The sequence below is a fragment of the Gymnoscopelus microlampas genome, assembly GCF_963454915.1.
Source record: "Gymnoscopelus microlampas genome assembly, chromosome: 2".
NCBI classification, from domain to species: domain Eukaryota; kingdom Metazoa; phylum Chordata; class Actinopteri; order Myctophiformes; family Myctophidae; genus Gymnoscopelus; species Gymnoscopelus microlampas.
Window position 1 is genome coordinate 7,781,818 of NC_139939.1, and position 24,635 is coordinate 7,806,452.

General features: G+C 40.4%; 3 protein-coding genes across 3 annotated transcripts in view; 2 read left to right on the forward strand and 1 right to left on the reverse strand.

Annotated features, from left to right (window-relative positions):
* Window positions 1-6,038: 6,038 nt before the first annotated feature.
* The window catches only part of mnd1 (meiotic nuclear divisions 1 homolog), a 42,169-nt gene continuing 23,572 nt past the window's right edge, over window positions 6,039-24,635 (reverse strand). Inside the window, exons 7-8 of the mRNA XM_084044607.1 lie at window positions 8,961-9,005; window positions 6,039-7,049 (exon numbers count right to left, since the gene is read on the reverse strand). Of these exons, the coding sequence (XP_083900733.1) occupies window positions 6,943-7,049; window positions 8,961-9,005 (152 nt within the window). The 3' untranslated portion in view covers window positions 6,039-6,942. The remainder of the gene's footprint in view (window positions 7,050-8,960; window positions 9,006-24,635) is intronic.
* LOC311064231 (uncharacterized protein) lies at window positions 15,756-18,675 on the forward strand (the record flags this gene model as incomplete). The annotated part of the gene is made up of 3 exons (XM_084084066.1): window positions 15,756-15,951; window positions 17,506-17,607; window positions 18,557-18,675. The coding sequence occupies 3 exons, from the start codon at window positions 15,756-15,758 to the stop codon at window positions 18,649-18,651; spliced, it is 393 nt and encodes a 130-aa protein (XP_083940192.1). The 3' UTR covers window positions 18,652-18,675.
* LOC311064241 (uncharacterized protein) lies at window positions 21,326-24,522 on the forward strand (the record flags this gene model as incomplete). The annotated part of the gene is made up of 6 exons (XM_084084076.1): window positions 21,326-21,515; window positions 22,979-23,080; window positions 23,347-23,562; window positions 23,674-23,807; window positions 23,967-24,085; window positions 24,344-24,522. 6 exons carry the CDS (start codon window positions 21,326-21,328, stop codon window positions 24,474-24,476), a joined length of 894 nt encoding a protein of 297 aa, XP_083940202.1. The 3' UTR covers window positions 24,477-24,522.

The window sequence follows — 24,635 nt, forward strand, 5'->3', positions numbered from 1 at the left end:
GGTAGACGGGACTCTGAACTGTCCACAGCCCTCCTTTGAGGTCGCAGACCGAGTAGAAAGGTACCATTTTATCATGAGCATTAGTAAGGACAAATGATATGAACATAAGTTGAAAATGGCTGAAGTCGTCCTTTAATGTCATATATTATCATTAACTCTTAGTGTTTTACCAATTATTTGGGGGCCCACTTGCAATATCCCCGTGGCCCACCAGTGGGCCCCCGGCCCACTGGTTGGGAATCACTGGTCTAGTTTGACCAAAAATATCCAGAAGGCTTGACGGCCAGAAACATGTCATTGTGAACGTGTCGTGACAACAATACAACAATAGACCTTGTGGCTTGTGTGGGATTTTGTGTTGTTGTTCATCTTCATTGTGAATGTGATGCACATAGCACATAGCACATAGCACAGACACACACACACGTTTGTATTACTATAGCCTACTTGTGAGGACATTAACATTTTAGGAAAACCATTTTATGAATACCATTCTTAATTTTTTGGGGCATCTTTAACTGTAGAGCCTAAAAATAGCAAATCTACATGGTCACAACGCGCTGCACTGCAGCACGTTGTGCGCTTGTAGATTGGCTATTTTTCGGTGCATGGCACTGACATACAACTATATACTGTATACAGGCCATGTTTTACTCCGATTCCAACCCTTAACCTGACCTCTAAATGTCTAATTCTAACCCCAACCTGAATCTTTCTCCAATTGTAAACGTATCTCTATAAATATTATTTTTCAACTATAAAACAACCATTTCTCAACCATGGTCTTCACAACGTATATTTATCATATTCTATATTTGCTGGGACATTTGGTCCTCAAAAGTATAGTAACACGCACGCACGCACGCACGCACGTACGCACGCACACACACACACACGTCCCTTTGTGCGAACCCTTCTGCAGCAGGAAAAAAAATGCAAAGGTATTGGTTTACACGTGTTGCCTGGCCTGCGTTGGCTCAACTTTGACAGTCTGAATATACAATACATATCTATTGTTGCTGTCGGGCAGAAACCTCATATCTCCGTGTTTCAAGTTTTAAGGCACAACCTCCTTTTTTTTGTGTAGAAACAGGAACTCGGGTTGGGCTCCTCCCCTTTCTTAGTCCACTTCCTCCCGGGTGCTTCTGTGTTTACTCTTACTAACAACAGCACTACATGTTTAGTGCAGTGGTGCTGACAGATTTGAGAGATTAGTGACTAAATAATAACTACCCTGGATCCATTGGAACACAGTTTATTTTTTTCCTGAAAAGTTATAGTTAAGTTGTGGACATACAAGGTTTCCACACAACAGTGACTAATACTAAACACTATATCGTGGCTTGTCAGGCAGAAACCTCTTATCTCCATATTTAAACTTTTTGTTTTTTGTGGATAGACTCTATGCACAGCAGTAGGGCGGGCCATACTCAGGTGCCAAAATGAATCTTAAGGAAATCCAAAAAAGAGGGGTGTCTATTTGATGTGTTTTTTGATGGAGAGTTCAAATATGACATTATTTTTTGGATAGGACAACTCTTACCTACATCAATTTGCATTTTTAAATCGCTAATTGTACCCGTTCTAACTCATTTATAAGATATTAAAATCCAAAGGAAATCCTAACATGTGGGGTGTCTAAATGATGTGTTTTTATATGGGGAATTCAAATGTGACATTCTTTTTTGGGTGGAATAACTCTAACCTACATCATTTTTTACTTCAAAATGGCTAATTTTGCCCTTTTTAACCTCTTTTTAGGATATTAAAAGACATAAGGGAAATCATTTATATTGACAAAGCCAAATCAAACTTACATATTTATTCACAATGGAAGTGCATGTATATCACTGGATACAATTATGAAGATCAATTATCACTTCCTGAACTTTGCTAGGTTGTACAAGTCCTGCTTTGACGCTTTGCCTTAGACATCAGTCTACTGCTGGTCTCCTGAGTCCTGATCCCTCCATCCCTCTTTTCCTGAGAGAAGTATGTATAAGAAGCCTCAGTCACCATTTTTGACAACCCTCTCAATGCTCTGAGTGTGGCAGGGCCAGTTGGGCACCTCCGTGGGGGTGACAATGAAGTTCTTCATCTCCGATGTGTTTAGTATGAAGGTGAGAGGTGGCTCTGACACACCTTCTGACCAGCTAATCAATCCATCAATGCTGGAAGCATACTTGATCTCAGTTGTCCCTCTGGTTCTTACAGAGGAGTCCCCCAGCTGAGTGTCTGGGTCTCCTTCTCCCCTGATGGCCAGGATTCTCTCCACCCGCTCAATCCTCTCCTTCTGATCCTTAGCGCTCAGCAGTGTTTGGAGGGTGGCTTCATTGTGGGCCTACCAAGCAGATCTTCTAACAGTTGGCATCACAATGTCCAGTACCTACTTCCTCTGGGACTTCAGGCAGTCCAGCTGAAACAGGATGTGCCTAGGCCCTTCAATCCAGGATTCCTTGACCTTCACATTGAACCAACATTGATAATACACTCCAATGATGTATTCCACAATGAACTGCAGATTTTTCTGATTCTTTCCTCTCAGTCCATGCTTTTATACCCAGAGCCTGAGAAGTCTGTTTGCTGTGGTGAGCCAGCGGCTGTGGTTTACTGGCCTAATATCCAACAGATCCAGCCTTGCAGGAACCACTCTGTCTCCGACTGCACAAACAATTTGATAGCTATAGTGTTGATCAGTCGAGAGATCTTGAATGACCTTGTAAGGCAGCTTGATCAGTGAAGGGCCATCAGAGATCCTGGTACATTTTGGATTGATATCCAACTCTGTAGCTGAATCAAGGAGCTTTAGTATTGGTCCAGATAATTTGTTGTCTGACAGAGTAGGACCTTCAAGTTCAACAATGAGCCAGCGGAGGGGCAGTTCACCATTGTGTAGGTTGCACACCAACCAGACCAGGTTTCTGCCCATGTGCAGCTCCAGCTTCCTCATTACTCCAGCTTTCACACCACTGTTGATATTTGTTGAGTCTCCTCCAATGGCCCACAAGGTCTTATGAAAACCTTTCTCTCTCAGCCAAGTAAAAAGGACCTTAGCAATCTGCACTGCATGTGACTTTAGTTGCTCTTTCTGGGGTAAAATGGAACATATAGTTGCTGCCAGGCTCACTGACAACACTATGTTCTTCCCTCATCTTTGCAGGAAAAGATTGGTCACTGCCCTCAGCTTCCATCATTACATTGGACAGGTCAATACGTCCATCAAAGAGGATGCAGGACTCACACGCCCCCCCACCCCTCCTTTCTGCACTTCTCAAATGGTTCCCCTAGCTCTCTTATCAACTTCTCCTGTGCTATCTTGACCTTGTTTTTATCAATCACTTTTCATAGGGTGTCTTCTGTGATGATTCAATCAGAGCCGCAGCTGCTATTGCTGCAGTTGGCCTTAGCGAATTAATCACAAATTAATAAAACATTTACAATAATCAACTGCAAATGTATGTAGGTTAGGTTTATCAGAATTGAAACATTTCTTCAGATTTGTGTTTTACACTCAAACATCTGTCATTTGAACAGGAATTCTTTATAAAAGCCTCCCAACTTAAGTTCTTTCTTCCAGAAGAAAATCGCAAATTAATCCAAAAATGTACAATAATCAACTGCAAATTGATGTAGGTTAGGTTTATCAAAATTGAAAAATTTCTTCAGATTTGTGTTCTACATGCCAAAATCCTTCATTTCAACACCCCTCTTTTTTGATTTTCAAAAAAAAAAAAGTATGGCCCGCCCTAGCACAGCAGCCATATTATCACTTCCTTCACAGGTGTTACCAATGATACTAATGAAGGCTCTGTTCCATTTAGTCTAGCACAGTGGTTTCCGCGACCCCCATAACTCTGAGAGTGTACAAATGGAACCAAATGGACCCGTTCCATTAGCACACTCTCAGAGTTACACACCTGTAAGGGGCCATTTGGAAGCCCATGAGGGTCCCTGGACCCCAACTGTAGACCCACTGGTGTAGCAGAGTGTTTCCAGTGAGCCAACATGCACAATATCAGCACCCTGACTTTATCATACTACAGCGTTACACAAAAGCATGTCCTGAAAAAGTAAGTAGTTTTGGACAGGGTTTCCACCCTACAGTGACGATATTCCACCATGTTCCACTGGTAGAGCCAAACGTCACCTTGTTATGTCCAAAGACTATGCACTTAACAACTCTCACTTTCAAAGACGTTTCAAAAATAGCAAAACTAGCCAATCTACAAGCTTGTAGATCGGGTAGGGCATTCATTTAGCTCAGAGAAAACTACAAGTTCAAACTTCTATAGAAGGTAAGTTTTATTCACAACAAAAAAACAGACCAAAAAAAAAACGAGGCTCTTTCCCAGATGCCGTATATAACCAAACAGTATAAAGGAGACATGCATGGACTGTTTAACAGCTCTCTAAACATAGGCCTACACTAAACATATCCACCGTAGGGCCTGGGCAATATTTAACCGCATGGCACTTTCTATTTGTGGCTTCTATTCAATTTCTAGGCCATGTCTGCTCTGCTCTTCGCTCCATTGTCAAGGCTAAGGGGAGCGCGTCCACACAAAGCCTTTTATGAGGAGCACGTTGGATAGGATGTGTGTCTTATTGACGCCCGCAAACATTCGAACCCATCAACCCATCGCTCTGATAGAACGCCACCTGCGTTATTAGCACAATTAGTGAACATGGACTTGAAGTAAGAAGGCATTGGAGGAAACTGGGGACGTTTGGAGGGTGTGACGTTTCAATGTCAATACATCAAGTGGCTTGACATCGAAACGTTGTCACCTTTTTTGACGTCTGCACCATGTGCCTTCTTCCTTCATAACTATTGGTTCCTCTGCTCCTGAGACGCACGGGGACGCTTGGAACCAAACGGGTCCGTTTGGTTCCATTTGTACACTCTCAGAGTTAGGATGTTTCAAAATATAGATTGGGGTCCAAGAGATAACATTGTTTTTATCAAACGAGGGTCCGTGGCCTAATACATATACAAACTGGGGGTCCTTGAAATGAAAGAGAAATGAAAGAGAACGGCCGTAGTAAACATGGACTTCTCTCATCCTGGTTGTGGTAAACGGTTCAACGTCGGGGTAATAAATGACCGGCTTTGTCAGACACAATCATGAGGATCAAAGGGCCGGTGCTGCTCTCTCTAAAAGTTAAACTATTGTCAGCTTGAAGCGTCCAGGGCGCTCCGGCAAAAAGCTCCAGCACATCTTTATCTGCTATTTTTGAGAAATCGTGAACATTTGTGCAAATCTTTGAATATATATATATTTTTAAGGCGAACATTTGTAACTCAAATCTTTGTTTTCGGGGGTCCCTGGAAGAAAATATTTTGAGATGGGGGTCCACGGTCAAATTTTGGGGGTCCTTGACATGAAAAAGTTTGAGAACCACTGGTCTAAGAGAACTGGACTTCAGTTACGACCGTACTCTGACCACTTTTTCCTTTTCGACGTCAAATCTCTTCGCCCACAAATAGCCAGTGGGGCTTGTAGATCTGCTACTTTTGGCTAATGTTCCGCCCCGGAATATTCAATGCTGGCTGGGGTTCAAGTGGTTAAGGTAAGCAGACGGGTGCAGTTTGCTGATGGAAGAGGAAGATAAGGGCCCATCAGACCAGGTGGAACAGCAGCAGCAGATGCAGACATGAGAAACCATCACACCGGAATGACTCACTACCATCTGTTGACACCGACAGTGTGTTCCAACCACACGTGATCACTGGTGGCTTCATCTCTGTGTGTGTGTGTGTGTGTGTGTGTGTGTGTGTGTGTGTGTGTGTGTGTGTGTGTGTGTGTGTGTGTGTGTGTGTGTGTGTGTGTGTGTGTGTGTGTGTGTGTGTGTGTGTGTCTAGGTCGACATTTCCGTCAACAGCTCAGTGATCTCAGTTTTCAGTCAAACAGGTGTCTCAAAAGTCACACAGCCCCACACACACACACACACACACACACACACACACACACACACACACACACACACACACACACACACACACACACACACACACACACACACACACACACACACACACACACACAGACCCCCAGTTAGCCCAGCCATCTCAAAAGTCACGCAGTTATGTTTGTGTAAACCCCCCCCAGTACACACACACACACACACACACACACACACACACACACACACACACCTGACCCCCGTTAGCCCAGCGATGGTCTCCGGTTCCTCGTGTGTGTCCATAATGTGTGTGTGTCACACACACGGTGACACGGTGACAGATTGACTGCCACATAGCAGCGTTTCTTGAAGTTCAGGACATCCAAAACAAGAACAGCCAAACGTTGGCTCAAAACAAACAAAAATGTTCGACCTTTAAAGTAACCATTATGACATCGTTGCTGTCAGGCAGAAACCTTGTATATCCATATATTTAAACGTTTTCTAAATGAATGGCCCACTTTGTCATACAACAGTGTCATGCAAAGCGGAAATAATCAACGGACGAGTTACCAAAACCTCACATTAAAGTGGTTAACTGTGTGCGTGTTTCAAAGAAAAGCATTAACAACAGCTAGTGACTAAATCATAACTATATTGGATCCATTGGAAAACAAGTAATTTTTTTCTATGTCCTAAAAAGTAACAGTTTTGGACATGCAAGGTTTCCACCCAACGGTGACGATATTCCACCATGTTCCACTTGGTAGAGCCAACCGTCACCTTGTTATGTCCAAAGCCGACGCACTTAACAACTCTCACTTTCAAAGACGTTTCAAAAATAGCAAAACTAGCCACTCTACAAGCTTGTAGATCATTTACGAAAAAACTAAACATGGAGATGCGAGGTTTCTGCACGACGGCGTTGAAGTCCTACTTAAAGGGCACATGAGAACATAAAACAACAGTTGGTTTCTCTTGGTCTCTGAAGGACGACCGCCGCGGCGCGGGCTGCAGACCCAAAAGGTCAAGAGGTCGTCAGTCCATGTAATCAAAGTCCTCGGGTATCCCGAAGGCCTTGTCCAGGCGGCTGTCGTCGAAGGAAAACTTTTTCTTCGCCCACGACTTGATGGCAAACACGTTGTCTTGAAAAAGAAAAGAAAAAGAAAGAACAGAATGGAAGGTTAATGAGTTTTAAAGGTAGGGTAAGTGATTTTCTTTGGTTAAAATAAGTGTTACATAACTCTATATTCTGATTGTACTCGTTGCTATAGCGTATTTGTTCAGTAACAGGAGTCTCCATGTCTCACCAACTCTTTATTAAACAGAAAATGCATTTTCAGGTCAGGATACCAATTTTATCCAATCAGGATAGAGAACTCATACAGGATACGGATCAAACGAGTGAAATTGGAAGTGATGACACAAAGAAATGAGCAGACAAAATTGGAACAGGAACACTATAAAAATTAAGCCGATAAATGGGTACTCTCTTCTGATTGGCTGAAATGTTGCCACCTACAAGAACATGTATTTTCTGTTTAATAAAGAGCTGGAGAGACACGGAGACCCCTGTGACTGAACCAACACTCTATAGCCAATCCAAAAATATCCCTTACCCTACCTTTAACTGATCATAGCCTACATTTATACGTTATAACCAGTGGAGGACAAAGTACTCAACCCCGATAATTAAGTCAAAGCATATATACTCCTGGTGGAAATATTACTCAACACTACTAAGAGAAAGTTGCTCTGTCACCATTTGTACTCGAGTTAACTGAGGTATTCCAAAGTTGATGCTTTTAAAAAATACCTTAAGTATTCAAAAGTACAATTTACAAAGGAAATTTGCATTGCTGTTTTGGAGAAGGGTCTCGCCTTGATGTCCAGCACCTGGCCTAAATGTGCACACAATCTCCTCTGTGACCCGTTTTGAAATTTAGACCAGATGCTAAAGGTGATTTGTCTAATAATGGAAAGGTTTGTGTGTGTGTGTGTGTGTGTGTGTGTGTGTGTGTGTGTGTGTGTGTGTGTGTGTGTGTGTGTGTGTGTGTGTGTGTGTGTGTGTGTATGCGTGACCCTACGGCTGACAAATGGCAGCTAGCAACACCTCCACGTTACCATGCCAACCAACAGGTCATCTCCACAATGACACACACACACACACACACACACACACACACACACACACACACACACACACACACACACACACACACACACACACACACACACACACACACACACACACACACACACACACACACACACACACACAGCTGTATACAGTACTATGAGCTGTATGTTCCTGGGTTAGGGTTGTAGGTCAGAGCTATTGAGAGAAAGAGTTACGACACTCTCACAGACAACTTGCGTTCAACTGTATGGTTCTCAAAGTGGGGTCCTTGGGGGGGTTCCAGGGGGTCCCCAGCTAAAGTAGTTAATACAGCGTCACAATCATTTTAACAACTTTATCCATTTATACGTTTGGCTATTCAAAAATAGCGGATAAATACAAGCTCACAGCACTTTGTGCATTTTTGATATTTTGTACTGAAGCTAGAACATTTTTCAATAATATACATTTTCTTTTTAAAAAATCTTCTCTTCTGGAGGTCCCTGCCACATAAAATTTTCAGATGGGGGTCTGTGGCCAAATACATTGGGGGTCCTTGACTTGAAAAAGTAGAGAAGAACTACTGATCTGTTGAAGTGTCCAGTTAAAAAAGGCAGAGCAAACATTTCACATAATGTGCAAATGTACAGTGGCAAAAAATATTGCCAAAACCGACTTGCAGTTGATTTGGAATTTGCTTCGGTGGCTACAAGGCTAAGATTTGGTATAATGTTACAATTAATAGTATGGGTAAGAGGTTAGTGAATGAATGTAGCAGTGCGTGTGTGTGTGTGTGTGTGTGTGTGTGTGTGTGTGTGTGTGTGTGTGTGTGTGTGTGTGTGTGTGTGTGTGTGTGTGTGTGTGTGTGTGTGTGTGTGTGCGTGTGATCATGTTACATTGTGTATGACTGTAGGAGTATGCAGAGGAGTTGGCTCACCTGTCCACCTGGTCACTGCGTCTTTAGCCACCATGTTGGACTTCTCTGCAAGACATGACGATGGTTTATCAGTAGATGAAGCATGCATTGTTTATTGTTAAGAATTTCAAGGTCTTTACACACTAGGAGCAAGACAAATAAACGATACAATACAACACATAGCTGATGTCTCTTCCATACAGGTTGTATGTTAAGTTATCTCTGTCCTTTCTCATTGTCCCTTTGTCAAAATTAATAAACTAATAAATTGCCTTTAATATTATACATTACAAATAAAAATGGTGTCTTTATCACTGCTTAATATTCATACAAGAGAAAAGATCAGAAGACCATAAATGTGACACAATGTGTGGTGTACGCGAGCAAGCTTATAGATCTGCTATTTTTGAAAAATCATGAACATTTCTGCACATCTTTGAATATACAGTATATATATATCTTTAAGCAAAATGTTTTTAACTCAAAAGTTTGCTTCTGGGGGTCCCTGGAACACAATATTTTGAGATGGAGGTCCAAATACATATTATTTTGGGGTTTTGATATGAAAAAGTTAGAGCACAACTGATAAAGCAACATATGTTTTTTTCAGAAAACTGTTTAGAAGGCATTGGTAGAATTGGACTCAATTGGTCTTAATGGGTTAATAGTTTTGTTGCGTTTGTGTTGTGTGAGATGAGTTCCAGCTCATTATAGAACGATAGCTAAGTGTACTTAGGAGGAGGTTTGTTCTTTAGGATTGGAAGTGTCAAGCGACCTAATCTGTCATTCCTAGCATAATAATGTATATAACCTATGCAAATAAGTCAAGTCAAATATGATTCGAAGGTAAGTTTTCAGAATACAGTGTGTCTGAACAGTGGCAACAGAGGCACACTGTACTGCATACAGATACAATAATATTGTCATGTTTTACATGTTATGCAAACAGTGCAAATTCAGAATTCAAAAGACAGAAGACCTAACATACAGTACAAGTTACTATAGCAGGTCAGAACAGGAGGTGACCAACCCCTGACTAAAGGTAAGGGTTGACGTTTTAGGTCAAAGTGTGGATCAATCAATTAATCCTACTTTAATACAATGACTGAAGAGAAGATTTTGAGTATAGTTAGAACGGTGCAAAGGTGTTCTATTGACCAACATCATGATTGGCTAAATGAAAAATCGACACAAATCCTAACATTTTTCAGAAATAGACAATCTACAATCTTTCAAGCCTGGAAGTCAAACCAACTACCAGTGGTGGAAAAAGTTTTTTTTTTTTTTTGGAAAAAAATGTTCAGAACCCAAGATATGATGATTTGAAGATTTGCTGCTCCATTCACTCTTTATTTAACTTCTTACTTAAAAAGGCTGTATCTCGGCTCCTGAGCACTTTTTTTTATAATGAATTTTGACTGTGGCACTCAGAGCCAAAATTCCATAAATAAGCTTGGCATTGAATGAGTTAACTATAAAAGTTACACACACACACACACACACACACACACACACACACACACACACACACACACACACACACACACACACACACACACACACACACACACACACACACACACACACACACACACACACACACACACACACACACACACAGAGAGGTAAACAAAACAAAAGGGACGGGCGGGGGTTGGGGTACCTCAAAACTGTACTTAAGTACAGTACTTGAGTAAATGTACTTAGTTACTTCACACCACTGCCAACTATACACCAGAAATCAAGCACTGGCCACAAACTGCAAGACAACATGGATAGTTGACGCGTCTGATGCCCCGACATGCGTCGACTACTCCCGCTGTGATGTCACATTTGTGACCAATAACCATAGGGCAGTGTTTCCCTGTTTTCCCTCGTAGGGTCACTACTGATTGTTTAAAGGTGTGCAACTTCACTCTGCTGCTGTCAAAGGTGCAGAGATTTATGCCAAATCCTGAGCATTTTAAATGGCTGCAATTCAAGGAAACCATCTGTCTGCATAGAGTACATTTCATCACCACTGGGCAGAAACCTTGTATCTCCATATAGATGTGACACGTTGTGAGATTGTAGAGCTGCTATTTTTGCTATTTATTTATAAAGTGAATGTCTGTCTAAATAAAATAAAATAAAATAAAATAAAATAAAATAAAATAAAATAAAATAAAATAAAATAAAATAAAATAAAATAAAATAAAATAAAATAAAATAACCAATGACTGAATGATAACTACGGTACATTGTATCCATTAGAGCACAGGTTCTTTTTTCTATTTCCTGAAAAGTACGTTTTGGACATACAAGGTTTCGATGCTATTTTAATTCATTTAGCTGGGGACCCCCTGGAACCCCCTCAAGGACCCCTGGGGGTCCCCGGGCCCCAATTTGAGAAACACTGGTCTACAGTATATTCACAAACACTCTGACTACTGATTCATAAATGAATTATGCAAGGAAACAATTGACTACTGATATGAAAATGGGAAACCAAAAGGCATGATGAGCAGAGTTTTGACTGAACATCACAGGCCGGTGGGAATTTGAATTGTAAATGCAGCGTTCTACTTCTCCACACAGCTGACAGTCATTAGAGACTCTGGCATTATGAGAATGACTCACACATGCAAAACAGGACAAACAAGCGTGCTTTAAAGCTACAAACTATTTGAATAAATGAAATGATATTTTAAGCAATGTGTACGGTAGAGTGTGTTAATAAATTATAACTATTGTAGTACATGCAGTGTTGGGAGGTGGTCTCCAAGCTCTTCTATTGAGACATTTAGACCCTGCATGGTGTCAGGGAGTGGCGTCAGTAGCGTGTCCAGACTTTTTTGACCAGGGTAGCCCTATTAGAGTGTGCACACACACGCACGCGCGCGCGCGCACACACACGTACACACGCACGCACGCACGCACATCGGTGCACATCGGTGCACACGCATACACACACAACAACTACTATTTTAGACAAATCATTCCCTGACAGCATGTTCAGTCTTACAATAGATTTCAATGTAATAGTTTTAATTGCAAATATACATACCAAAGGCAACAGGAATGTGGGGCACCAGCGCACCACACAAATGTAATATTTGGGTGCACACTGTCAGTCAATATGTTGTGAGAATCTGCTCAGAGTTCACAATAGAGTGTATCATTTAATTTTCCATTGGCAATGAACGTTCATCTCATGAATAAACATGATTATAACATAACAACATTATACGCTGTGCTATTTTTAGGGCCATCGGTGATCTCAGACTCAAAAATCAGCATCGTACCCAATAATATGTACGATAATGTGCTCTAGTGCCATGCTATTTTTTCAAGCTCCACATAATGGACTGTAGCAGCAACAGGTATGTACAGTATGTACAGTGTGGCTGCAGTATATAATTATAAACAGCTGTTAACAGTGCAGAGAGAGTGCACTGGTGTGCTGCTGGACAGATTGGCTGTTCAAATGACATACTGTATTACTGTATAAGAGTAAACCAGTAAACCATCTGAAAGCAGGGGTGCAACAGTTAATCAAACAAAAATGGGTCCCGACCATGGGCGGCAAGCATCCAGTTTTTAAAAAGTTGCCGATAGGCTCTATTCACAGCAGCCATATTATGAAGACATTCACAGGTGTTACCAATGATACTAATGAAGGCTCTGTTCCATTCTGGTCAAACAGAGTCAGGGTGATGATATTGTGCATGTTGGCTCACTGGAAACACTCTGCTACACCAAGTGGGTCTACAGTTGGGGTCCAGGGACCATCAAGGGCTTCCAAATGGCCCCTTACAGGTGTGTAACTCTGAGAGTGTACAAATGGAACCAAATGGACCCGTAAGGGTCCATTTGGTTCCATTTGTACACTCTCAGAGTTATGGGGGTCGTGGAAACCACTGTGCTTGACTAAATGGAACAGAGCCTTCATTAGTATCATTGGTAACACCTGGGAAGGAAGTGATAATATGGCTGCTGTGCATAGAGCCTATAAGGATGTTTTCAATCGCTAGTTTAAAGTGTTTTTTTATTTTTTATTATCATGATATGCGTTTAATAAAGTTAATGCCGTAGCTGGAAGGGCAGGGACCGTTTCCAGTTGCTGTTTGGGACCGGAAGTTCCAAGATGGATGATTTGAATTCACCGAAAAAGTGACTTCAAAACGGGTCTGTAGAAACCAATGGGGCTCCCTTCGTTCATATTTCTTTTTACAGTCTTAAGGTCCAAACCCACTGTTTGGGAAACACTGCTCTAGCCCAGTGGTTCTCAACCTGTGGGTCGGGACCCCCAACGGGATCCCCCACATGATTTTGGGGGGTACCCAGATGACAGTGTAGTTACAATTTAAGGACTTTTAAGACCTTTTTAATACCTAAAAAAAAACTGCATTACTGCAACAAAAGTAATCAACAAACTATACTATAAAAACTGGTTCAAACATTGGCCAAATTGTCAAATGATATAAGAAAGAGGATAACATATTTATCTGTGGATCCGAGTCAAACTAAATGTAAAGTCTCCACTATTATGGAGAGTTCACGGCCTGGAAAGTTTGGGAACCCTTGCTCTAGCAGAGTGGTTCTCTGGGCACAACGTTTTGTGGCACACCATTGGCCAAGTCAATAATCTCAAAGCAAAGAAATATATAATTCCTAACGTTTTGTAGAGTTGAATACGTATATTGCAATAATAGTGTGTGGTTGTCACAGAACCAAGGCTCACCTGCACTTGTCTCAAGCCCTGTCCACAGTCCACACCAATAACTCGCGATGCAATAACATTGTTGCACTACGTTGCAGAGAGAAATCTCAGCACTCTGAATTGCACCATTGCAGGTCGGCGCAGTTTTGGGATTATGTTGCAAGTGGTTGCAAGTTTGTTGCAAGTTGTTACATCGCAAATCATTAGTGTGGACTGACTGGCCTTCACACAGCACACCAATGCCTTGGAGTCTAGGGGTTGGAATCCATCATGGTGCATCAGGCTTGCAAAGAGTGTCTATATACAATTATAACTGGCCGTGTTCGAAGGAGGGAAGCTGGGTGGGGAGGGCAATCTCTGTCATGTCCAAAGTCCAGCCCGGAGAACAATTGTGGCACAAGGGCAGATTTTAAATGGCCCTCGGCTTTCTTCCTAAAATGTATTATTCATGGCCCGCCAGTATAGTCATGGGACATTCATACACTGAAATTAACCTGGGGAGATAGGCTAATTGCTTTCGTCCCTTGTGTTGTCGCTTTATCAAGATGTGAAAGAAAGGCTATGTTGTATTTTATATTAACACTTGGTTACATTTGTCAACACTGCCATTCAAGCAAAAGACAATTTATTGCAGTGTAATTATAATAGCAATGCAGTGCGTGTGTTTGAAAAAAAAAGGTTGAATTGTTTTCGTTTTGTTCCAAGTACAGATGAGTGGCTTACACTTGGCTTTTCTTGGCTAAACTGCCAAGACATTAAGAATTTAACTGGCAAAATGGCATAATGAATGAAGGGGGTAAAAATAAGTGGCTACTCTAAATAAAATTAAAAAATGCTTTCATGTTCACTACAGGCTGGTATACAACTTACTTGAGGCAGATAGTGGAAAAGGGACAAGCCTACTTTTTTCCCTCTCCAAGCTAACAACGCATCACGATCATGCAGCATGTTAAATCATGAAAATCAGTTATTGTCAGCAAGCGACACCGTCACACTACAGAGTATTAAAAGGTGAGTGTTGCGCGTTGTCCTTTCATCTTATATATATAAAACCCAGAAGCTGAACATTATTACTTCAGCTGCATCTCTAACACAATAAAGTATCACTATGACAACCCCTCCTTGTAAATCAAGGGTTCACAAACTTTTCAGGCCGTGACCCCCCAAAATAATCATATTTGAACTGGGGACCCCAAAATAATCATATTTGAACTGGAAACCCCCCACTCTGACAAGCACTTGGAATTGTAGGCATTACATTTACTTTGACTCGGTTCCACAAATAAAGATTGTATTTTCACAATGTTTGCCTCTTTCTTATGCAATATTTGATAATTTGGCCACTTTGGTATTAAAAAGGTCTTTAAAGTCCTTAAATTGCCACTTTAGAAATGTGCAGATACGCTGTATACACTTATACTGTAAGGTTGATTTGTTTACTGTTGAGTGAGAAAACAATGTTGCACATTAAGCTAATCACCTGGGGACCCCCCAAAATAATTTGGGGACCCACCTGGGGGTACCAACCCCCAATTTGGGAACCACTGCTGTACATCACTTAACTAGAAAAGGGAGCTCTTATCTGTGAAGCGCATATCTCCGGCAGGCTGGGCGGACTATAGGCTGTGTAAGTCATGGGTTGCCTTCATAGGAGAAATTGGCCTTTTTTAATGCCTACATAATTTCTCTAATTTGCATCCCTCTTACTGAACCACTGTTGCACTCTGCCCTACTCCCATTCAATCCCATTCAATACCTAGAGGTTCTAGGCTTGGTTGTTTTGTGTTCTCCTCCTGATAAATCTGGATTCAGCCAGAAACAAGGGAACTGACTTGCTCAATTCTAAGGTCTTCAGGGTATGATGGGTGCTGACCTAAAAGGCACAATAATAACACAAAGTCATCATACATCACTCACACATTAGAAGCAGAAGGAGAACAGACTAGAGGCCTTCCTCATGTGGGTGTGGAGTGTGCTTTTAGAACAATGGTAAGGGAACTTGTCAGGGTCCGTTGATAGTCTTTCGTGAAAGGTTAGACTTCCTAACTTCCTTCATTTGTGACTTCTGTTCTCCAACAAGTTGTACAACGAATGTAGTTTGAAGATGAACTAGAATGGCGGAGAACGTGTACGCCGTACCAGACCTGACAAAGAAGGTCAGATATGGTTGCGGAGAGACAGAGCAGGAGATGGAGGAGAGAGGAGAGAGAGAGGAGAGGACAGTAGACATCTATGTCTCTGCAGACGACCTTGACCCTGGTACCCAGCAGAATGCTGTACAGCAGAACACAACACAAGAGCAGCATGGAGGTAAAACTAAATGCTACGATAACTTTCATGTTCAACCCCAAATTCTAACCCAGGTCTCCAGTGCAAGTGCTGTTTTTTTTAACCACTGAGTTAATAGAGCCTGGATGTTTTACCCTCAGGCCAGTACCACTTGTCAACCAGTTGTGTCAAGCCCAGCACAAATGATCTAAATGTCTTAACAGAAGAGCAGGGAGACCAAATACAACCAACCCAATTGTATATGTTATATTGTGTTAATATACTCTAACCATACAGATTGGACAAAATAACATTGTATCAGTAAAAAAAGTTACATAGTGCAGCTTTAACTAACTCATCTACAGTATGGTGTTATGAAAGAGCAGTGTTGTAGTGGTGTCTGGAGAAGTGGCTATACCCTAATTCTGCAAAACTACTTCATGTGACATGAATTCTGAATGCTGCTTATCATATTTGTCGGTCAACTTAACGTGATAGTTTACTGAAAAAAGGAAAAATGGTCAACTACTGTAGTTTCTTATACTGTAAGTATTTAAGAAATATATACATAGTAGTGTTTGCAATGTCACTTGACTTGCAGCAGTTCATGTTTGCTTCATAAATCCCACACTGCAGTCAGACAGTGTTATTTATTTTACTGAAGAACGCATCGTTCTGATTGACCGACCAATCAAAGGTTGTTCAGCCACTGTTCACATGAACATCAACCCAAGACAGAGGCTCTGCACACTTATCATCTTTAGCAAGGTAGTCGAGTAAGAAATGCTGAGAGCAACACTGAGTGAGGCGGCGTAGCTACAACAGTGTGCATCGGAATATAGAGCTATTTACAGTGGTGTAAAAAAAAAACTAAGTACATTTACTCAAGTACTGTATTTGAGTACAATTTTGAGGTATTTTTTACTTGACTGGAGTATTTCCAATTTCCAGTATTTTTACTTCTACGCAACTACATCTCAGAGGCAAATATTGTACTTTTATTCCACTACAATTATTTGAAAATTTCAGTCACTAATTACTTTGCAGATATAAATTCTAACATTATAAACCATACATTAACTATTATTTTATACCTATAGGCAAATAGAAAATAGCTCACAACGCCGTACGTTGTGAGCTTGTAGATCTGCTGTTTTCAAACATTTTAGTACTTTTACTTTTGGTACTTTAAGTATATTTTTATGCCAATACTTTTGTAATTTTACTCAAGTAACATTTTGAACACAGGCCTATTTTTATATTGTGGTATTGCTACTTTTACTTAAGTAAAATATCAGAGTACTTCTTCCACCACTGGCTATTTAACACATAACTTAAGAATAAATGTCACTTAAATCACATTTAATTCTGTTCTCTCTCTCTCTTACATAACACACACCCTCTCATGTTCTATTGTCTATACAGACCATTGCATGTCATACATTTTGACGCATCAAATGAAAAACTGAGAAGTTCAGTTTCAAGTCAGTCTACATTCATGGCGTGAACATAAATTACTTGTTATCTGTCATAAAGCATAATAATAACAACTTGTTAAAAGGTGTAACTTATTTAGGTTTGTCTTGTGTTTTTCAGGCTCAGAAAAGTTGAAGAAGAATGGTTCCAGAGCTGCTGCAGTGTGTCTGGGTCTGCTGTGTGTAATCCTATTGGCTGGCATCACTGGCCTGGGCATACACAGTGAGTAATTATATAATAAACAGTATGTTATATTTCAGAAATGGTGTTGATGGCTGTTGCTTGAAATACGTTGGGTCCTATTTTGGGGGTAGGTGGATTGCACTGAAGAGCAAACACCTTGCGAAAGAGGCAAACACCTTGTGAACCAAATACATTTTAACAGCTTTTTAAAAGAATCAACTCTATAACTCTAGACTCTGGGCGCTATCGATCCTTTATGCCTAAACGTATTAGCCATATTTTACTATTTTGAAAAACCTTTAAAATAGTTCAACTAGCCGATCGACATCGACACGTGAGCTTGTTGCGGCGCACAAGATAGGGCCTCAGTCACCTTCAGTTTTTATCATAGATTTTTTGACAGTTAAGGCTGCAGCATACTCCAAACAAACTAGAACTTTCTTTTGCTTCGGCAGGTCAATAAGAACCAAAATGATGTCATGTGGAGCAAAAGAAATAGGGCAGTGTCTTGCCGACGTTCAGCAGTTCCTTTACACCGCCAAGGTTTTGTAATTATCCGACCACCTCCGCTAGCCAAGCATTATTTATGTGTGAGGCAAACCAACCTAGGGCAAGATTACATGGTCTGCTCTTGGTGGTCTGTTTGAGGTGATGTTTATGTTATTGTCTCTTTTAAATGTCATGAAAAGCAATCATTTGATTGGTCATGAATCCACCTGCAACACACCCACTGATGATATAAGCATCCTACTCCAACCCACCTCACCACTTCACCGTGGATAGATGCTGTACTCCACCCCTCTCCACTCTGAAAAATACCAAACATCTGTCACCACACAGACAGACAGACAGACAGACAGACTCCATGCCGCTGACAGAGCTTCACACCAGTTCACCTATTTCCCTAAAATATGACCCTCTGTCTCATTGTCTCAATGAACAGAACAAAGCTGTATGAAAAACTCATTGTTGTTTTTCCTTCTCGCAGATTCTGAACTGATTAAAGATAAAGAAAACCTAAACAAGGATCAAGTGTTACAAGTGTTACAAGGATCAAGTGCAACTGTTACAGTCCAGTTTTAACAACCTGACTACACAGAGTGACCAGCTGCAGTCAAGTTTTGATCATCTACAGACCAGATATAACAGTCTAACTTAACAGAATGATGAGTGTCAGTCCAGAAACAACAACTTAACTGCGAGATGAGATGAAGAAGAAACTCTGTGGTCAGTGAGACATCACTGTTTTTATTCATTGTTATATCATGTCTCTCATCATTTGTCATTAATATGCGCGAATTAAAAAAAACTGTGGCTAACTTTATTCTTTTGTTGTTAGTATCTTGTGGATGGCAGATATTTGGCAACAGTTGTTATTACGTCTCTAATGAGAAGAAAACCTGGGAGCAGAGCAGACAATACTGTAGAGACAAACAATCAGACCTGATGGTCATAAACAGTGAAGACAAACAGGTACAGGTGTGTGTGTGTGTGTGTGTGTGTGTGTGTGTGTGTGTGTGTGTGTGTGTGTGTGTGTGTGTGTGTGTGTGTGCAGTATGTGTGTGCGCGTGTGTTAACATATCTATTGTACATTATGCACTTCTAGGGTTGTCCGATATTGGCTTTTTTACCGATAACCGATATACCGATATTGTCCAACTCTTAATTACCGATACCGATATCAACCGATACCGATATATGCGGGGATTATTGTGATTAGGGTAAGCTCAAATTTCATATCACACACACCATATACAGTAAGAACTCCTGTAACTTATTTATAAAGCAAAAATTTTTTTTTTTTTTTTTTTTTTTCAAAAACCGATACCGATATTTTCCCGATATCAATTTTTATGCTAATATCGGCCGATAATATCGGGAGGCCGATAATATCGGACATCAGCACTTCAGTATCTTTTCTGTCCAGGACTTTGTTAACGGAGTTGTTAACACTTTCAACCAGAGGGTGTGGCTGGGTTTGAGGAGGAGCAGAGAGGATGAAGGAGAGTGGAAATGGGTAGATAGAACAACACTGACCACACCAACGTAAGACTTTACCTTCATTCTACTCTTCTTCATCTCAGCTAACATTTTAACTACGTTTCACATATTTCATCTTTGCTGCCTTTGTCTAAATGTTATTATAAAATACAAACCTGCCACAATGTCACTAAGACATTAATACCTGTTGTCTAATTCACTATCCAGTCTAATATCTAGAATATTATTTGAGGTCATGATTACTAAACAAAAGATTTAGAGGTGAAACAGGTATTGTATGATTTACATGTTTCTACTTCTACAGATATTGGGGCAGGGATGAACCCCGTAGTCTGTTAAAACTATGCAGTGTACCTGTTTATCAAACTTAGCACTGACGCTAATGTTATGAAAACAAGTAATTATATTTCTAAAATCTATGAAGTGTTTAATGAGGAGAGCAATGTGACAAGAAGAAAGGCGTTCATAGCATTTCTGTCGCGCTAGTTCTACTACCTCTTTGCAGAAGTTATTGTAATATTTAAAGTCCTGTTTATTGTTGTAGGCCTATATAATAAGTGTCATGAAGCATCAGGGCATTAATTCACACGTTGTTGTGATGCATTGTGAGCTTGGAGATCCATTGTTAGCTTTTGAGAATTTGTACCCTTTTGAAACCTCTCCCTCAGCAGCGAGTGGAGCTATTGTTGTTTGGACACCTAACTCCAGCTTGATTTCTGCTCGTCTGAAACTACCAACTCCACTTGCGCTGGGTAAAGTGTTGATTTACCCGCGATTTGGGTACAGTGTTGATAATATAATGACACATGCAAGTATCTGACAATATATAAAGTCACTAAACCAACTTTGATGAGGCAGTATTGCTTTGTTTTAAAAATATAAGGTTTTCTTCATTTCCTGAAAAACGTATATTTTGTTTTTTCGTTTCCTGAACAATGAGCGTTTTGGAGTTAGCAGTTTCGCGCTGGACAGCAGAGATATACATCAGGTGGTCAGAAGGTCTCCAATACGGCATTCTGGCAACAAAGAGTTGCAACGAAAGATAATATAGGGAAAATTATGAATGTGATGATTATTGTTTTGCTGTTCTTATAAACAGTGTAATAGTCTGTGTTATCTGAGCCCAATAAACATTAACATTTAAATTGGTGTATTCTGCACATTTTTGCTACTTTTTTTTTACTACTGCCCATTATATGTACATGAAATAGAAATGCATCTGACGTAAATCATCATGAATGAAGGGACTGACCTATTACTCAGAAAAACCTCTCTGTCTCTCTGGATGTTGATATGCACTGGTACAGTGGAGAGAGCTACAGTACACCAGACAGCTCATAATCCATACACATACTGTATTGTTATCATGATACATGTACAGAATTCTTATTATGATACATGTACAGCATTCTTATTATGATACATGTATGGATGGGACGATATGAAAATTACATGTCACAATTATTGTGGCAAAAATAATTACGATTAACTATATTATATAAAAATATAAAATTAAGTCATCATACATCACTCACACATAAGAAGCAGAAGGAGAACAGCATAGAGGCCTTCCTCATGTGGGTGTGGAGTGTGCTTTTAGAACAATATCAACACATCCACCTCTTGCATGCAATACCGACAAAAGGGAACTTGTTAGGGTCAGTCAAATGTCTTTCGTAAAAGGTTAGACTTCCTCATTTGTGACTTCTGTTCTCCAACAAGTTGTACAACCAATGTAGTTTGAAGATGAACTAGCATGTCGGAGGACGTGTACGCCTTACCAGACCTGACAAAGAAGGTCAGATATGGTCGCGGTGAGACAGAGCAGGAGATGGAGGAGAGAGGAGAGAGAGAGGAGAGGACAGTAGACATCTATGTCTCTGCAGACGACCCTGACCCTGACCCTGGGAGACAGCAGAGGAACACAGCACAAGAGCAGCATGAAGGTAAAAAACGAAATGCTACCATGATTAAAGTTACCCTCTGTAACTTTCATTTTACCTTCAGGCAGTGCCACTTGTGTCTCAATAGAAGAGCAGGGAGACCAAATACAACCACCCCAAGTTATTTATTGTATTAACATACTCTACCATGCAGATTGGACAACATAACATCAGTAGGAGTAAGGTGTTATGAAAGAGCAGTGTTGTAGTGGTGTCTGGAGAAGTGGTCATACCCTAATTCTGCAAAACTATACTTCATGAATGAATGAATTTTATTTGTATAGCGCTTTTCCAAACAAAGTTACAAAGTGCTTTACATACATGTTATGTGACATGTGACATGAACTCTGAATACCGCCAATAATGATCATATTTGTCAACTTAATGTGATAGTTTACCAAAAAAAAGGCAACTTGTCAACTACTGTAGTTTCTTATACTGTAAGTATTGTAAGAAATATACAGAGTACAGTAGTGTTTGCAATGTCACCTGACTTGTGCTGCAGTTCACATGGATTAAAGCAAAAATAAAATCTCAAGACTGATCAGCATTTTGTATGAAAAGTCCTAAGTCCTGATTAGTGAAACAGTGTGAACTAACACACTAGCGCAATTTCCTAAACAATTAACGCAATAGACCCCTTAACAGACGACGTCACGCTGGTTGCAAGCGACATACTGCGCAAGCGTCAAACCCATTCTGCCAGGTCTCGCTAGGGCGCGCAGCACTAGCCAACACACAAGAGGGGGTTGGGGTGTGCTGAAACTAGCGCACCCGGAATATAGACAACATAGAGCTATTTACACAGTGGTGTAAAGTAACTAAGTACATTTACTCAAGTACTGTACAACTTTGAGGTATTTTTAATTTACAGGAGTATTTCCAATTTCCAGTACTTTTACTTCTACTCCACTACATCTCGGAGGCAAATAGTGTACTTTTATTCCACTACAATTATTTGAAAACTTTAGAAACTAGTTACTTTGTAGATGTAAAGTATTACATTTAAACCATACATTAACCACTTTAGCCCTATTTTATACCTAGGCTAATTGACAACAGCCGATCTACAAGCTCACAACGCCGTTGTGAGCTTGTAGATCGGCTATTTTCAAACATTTTAGTACTGTGGTATTTTATATTGTGGTATTGCTACTTTTACTTAAGTAACATATCTGAACTTCTTCCACCACTGGCTATTGAACACATATCTTAAGAATAAATGTCACTTAAATCACATTTAATTCTGTTTTCTCTCTCTTACATAACACACATCCTCTCATGTTCTATTGTCTATACAGAACATTACATGTCATCCATTTTGACGCATCAAATGAAGAACTGAAGTTCAGTTTTAAGTCACTCTACATTCATGGCGTGAACATAAATTACTTGTTATCTGGCATAAAGCATAATAACTTGTTAAAAGGTGTAACTTATTTTGGTTTGTCTCGTGGGTTTTTCAGGCTCAGAAAACTTAAAGAAGAATGGTTCCAGAGCTGCTGCAGTGTGCCTGGGGGTGCTGTGTGTAATCCTATTGGCTGGCATCACTGGCCTGGTCATATACAGTGAGTAATAATATCACACACACACACACACACACACACACACACACACACACACACACACACACACACACACACACACACACACACACACACACACACACACACACACACACACACACACACACACACACACACACACACACACAGCTGCTGACAGAGCTTCACGCCAGTTCACCTATTTCCCTAAAATACGACCATTTGAAGATTTACAATCAGAACAAAGGTTTATGTAAAACTCATCAGATTGTTGTTTTTCCTTCTCGCAGATTCTGAACTGATTAAAGATAAAGAAAACATGAACAAGGATAAAGAACAGTTACAGTCCAGCTATAACAACTTGACTACACAGAATGACCAGCTGCAGTCCAGTTTTGACCATCTACAGACCAGATATGACAATGTAACTGAACAGCATGATGACGTACAGGCCAGATACAACAACGTAACTGCAGAGAGAGATGAGCTGAAGAGGATGCTCTGTGGTCAGTGAGACATCACTGTTTTTATTCATTGTTATATCATGTTGTCCATCATTTGTCCTTAATATGAGCACATGAAAAAAACAGTGGCTAACTTAATTATTTTGTTGTTAGAATCTTGTGGATTTCAGATATTTGGCAGAGGTTGTTATTACGTCTCTAATGAGTTGAGAAACTGGGAGCAGAGCAGACAATACTGTAGAAACAGACGATCAGACCTGATGGTGATAAACAGCAAAGACAAACAGGTATGGTGTGTGTGTGTGTGTGTGTGTGTGTGTGTGTGTGTGTGTGTGTGTGTGTGTGTGTGTGTGTGTGTGTGTGTGTGTGTGTGTGTGTGTGTGTGTGTGTGTGTGTGCGTGCGTGTTGTAGTGTGTACTTCAGTAACCAGCATCTTTTCTGTCCAGGACTTTGTCAACAGAACTGTTGACAAACACAATTTGCAGAGTGTGTGGCTGGGTTTGAATGTCACAGAGGTAAAAGGAGAGTGGAAATGGGTAGATGGAACACAACTGACCACACCAACGTAAGACTTTACCTTCATTCTACTCTTCTTCATCTCGACTAACATTTGAACCGTTTCATGTTTGCTGCCTTTTCCTAAATGTTATTATAAAATACAAACCTGCCACAATGTCACTAAGACTATTATACCTGTTGTCTAATTCACTATCCAGTCTAATATCTAGAATATTATTTGAGGTCATGATTAATAAACAAAAGAACAAAAAAAAAAACATCTTTGTAAAGGTATTGCATGAATTACATGTTTCTACTTCTACAGATATTGGGGCAGGGATGAGCCTAATGGCAACGGAGGAGAAGGCTGTGTTGAGTATTGGAATCGAGCTAACAGAGGATGGAACGACGCACCATGTTCCAAAACTAAACACTGGATCTGTGAAAGACTTATGTAGTGAAGTCATAATGTTCACAATGTATGAGTTAGCTGGTGTATTGGTACACCACATAACTGTAATATGATGGCTGTGTTATGTGGTCGTTTATATGTTTGCTTTGGTTTGTCTGCCATGCAATTCTACCCAGTACGCACTTTTGACTTTTTTCCATTTCCA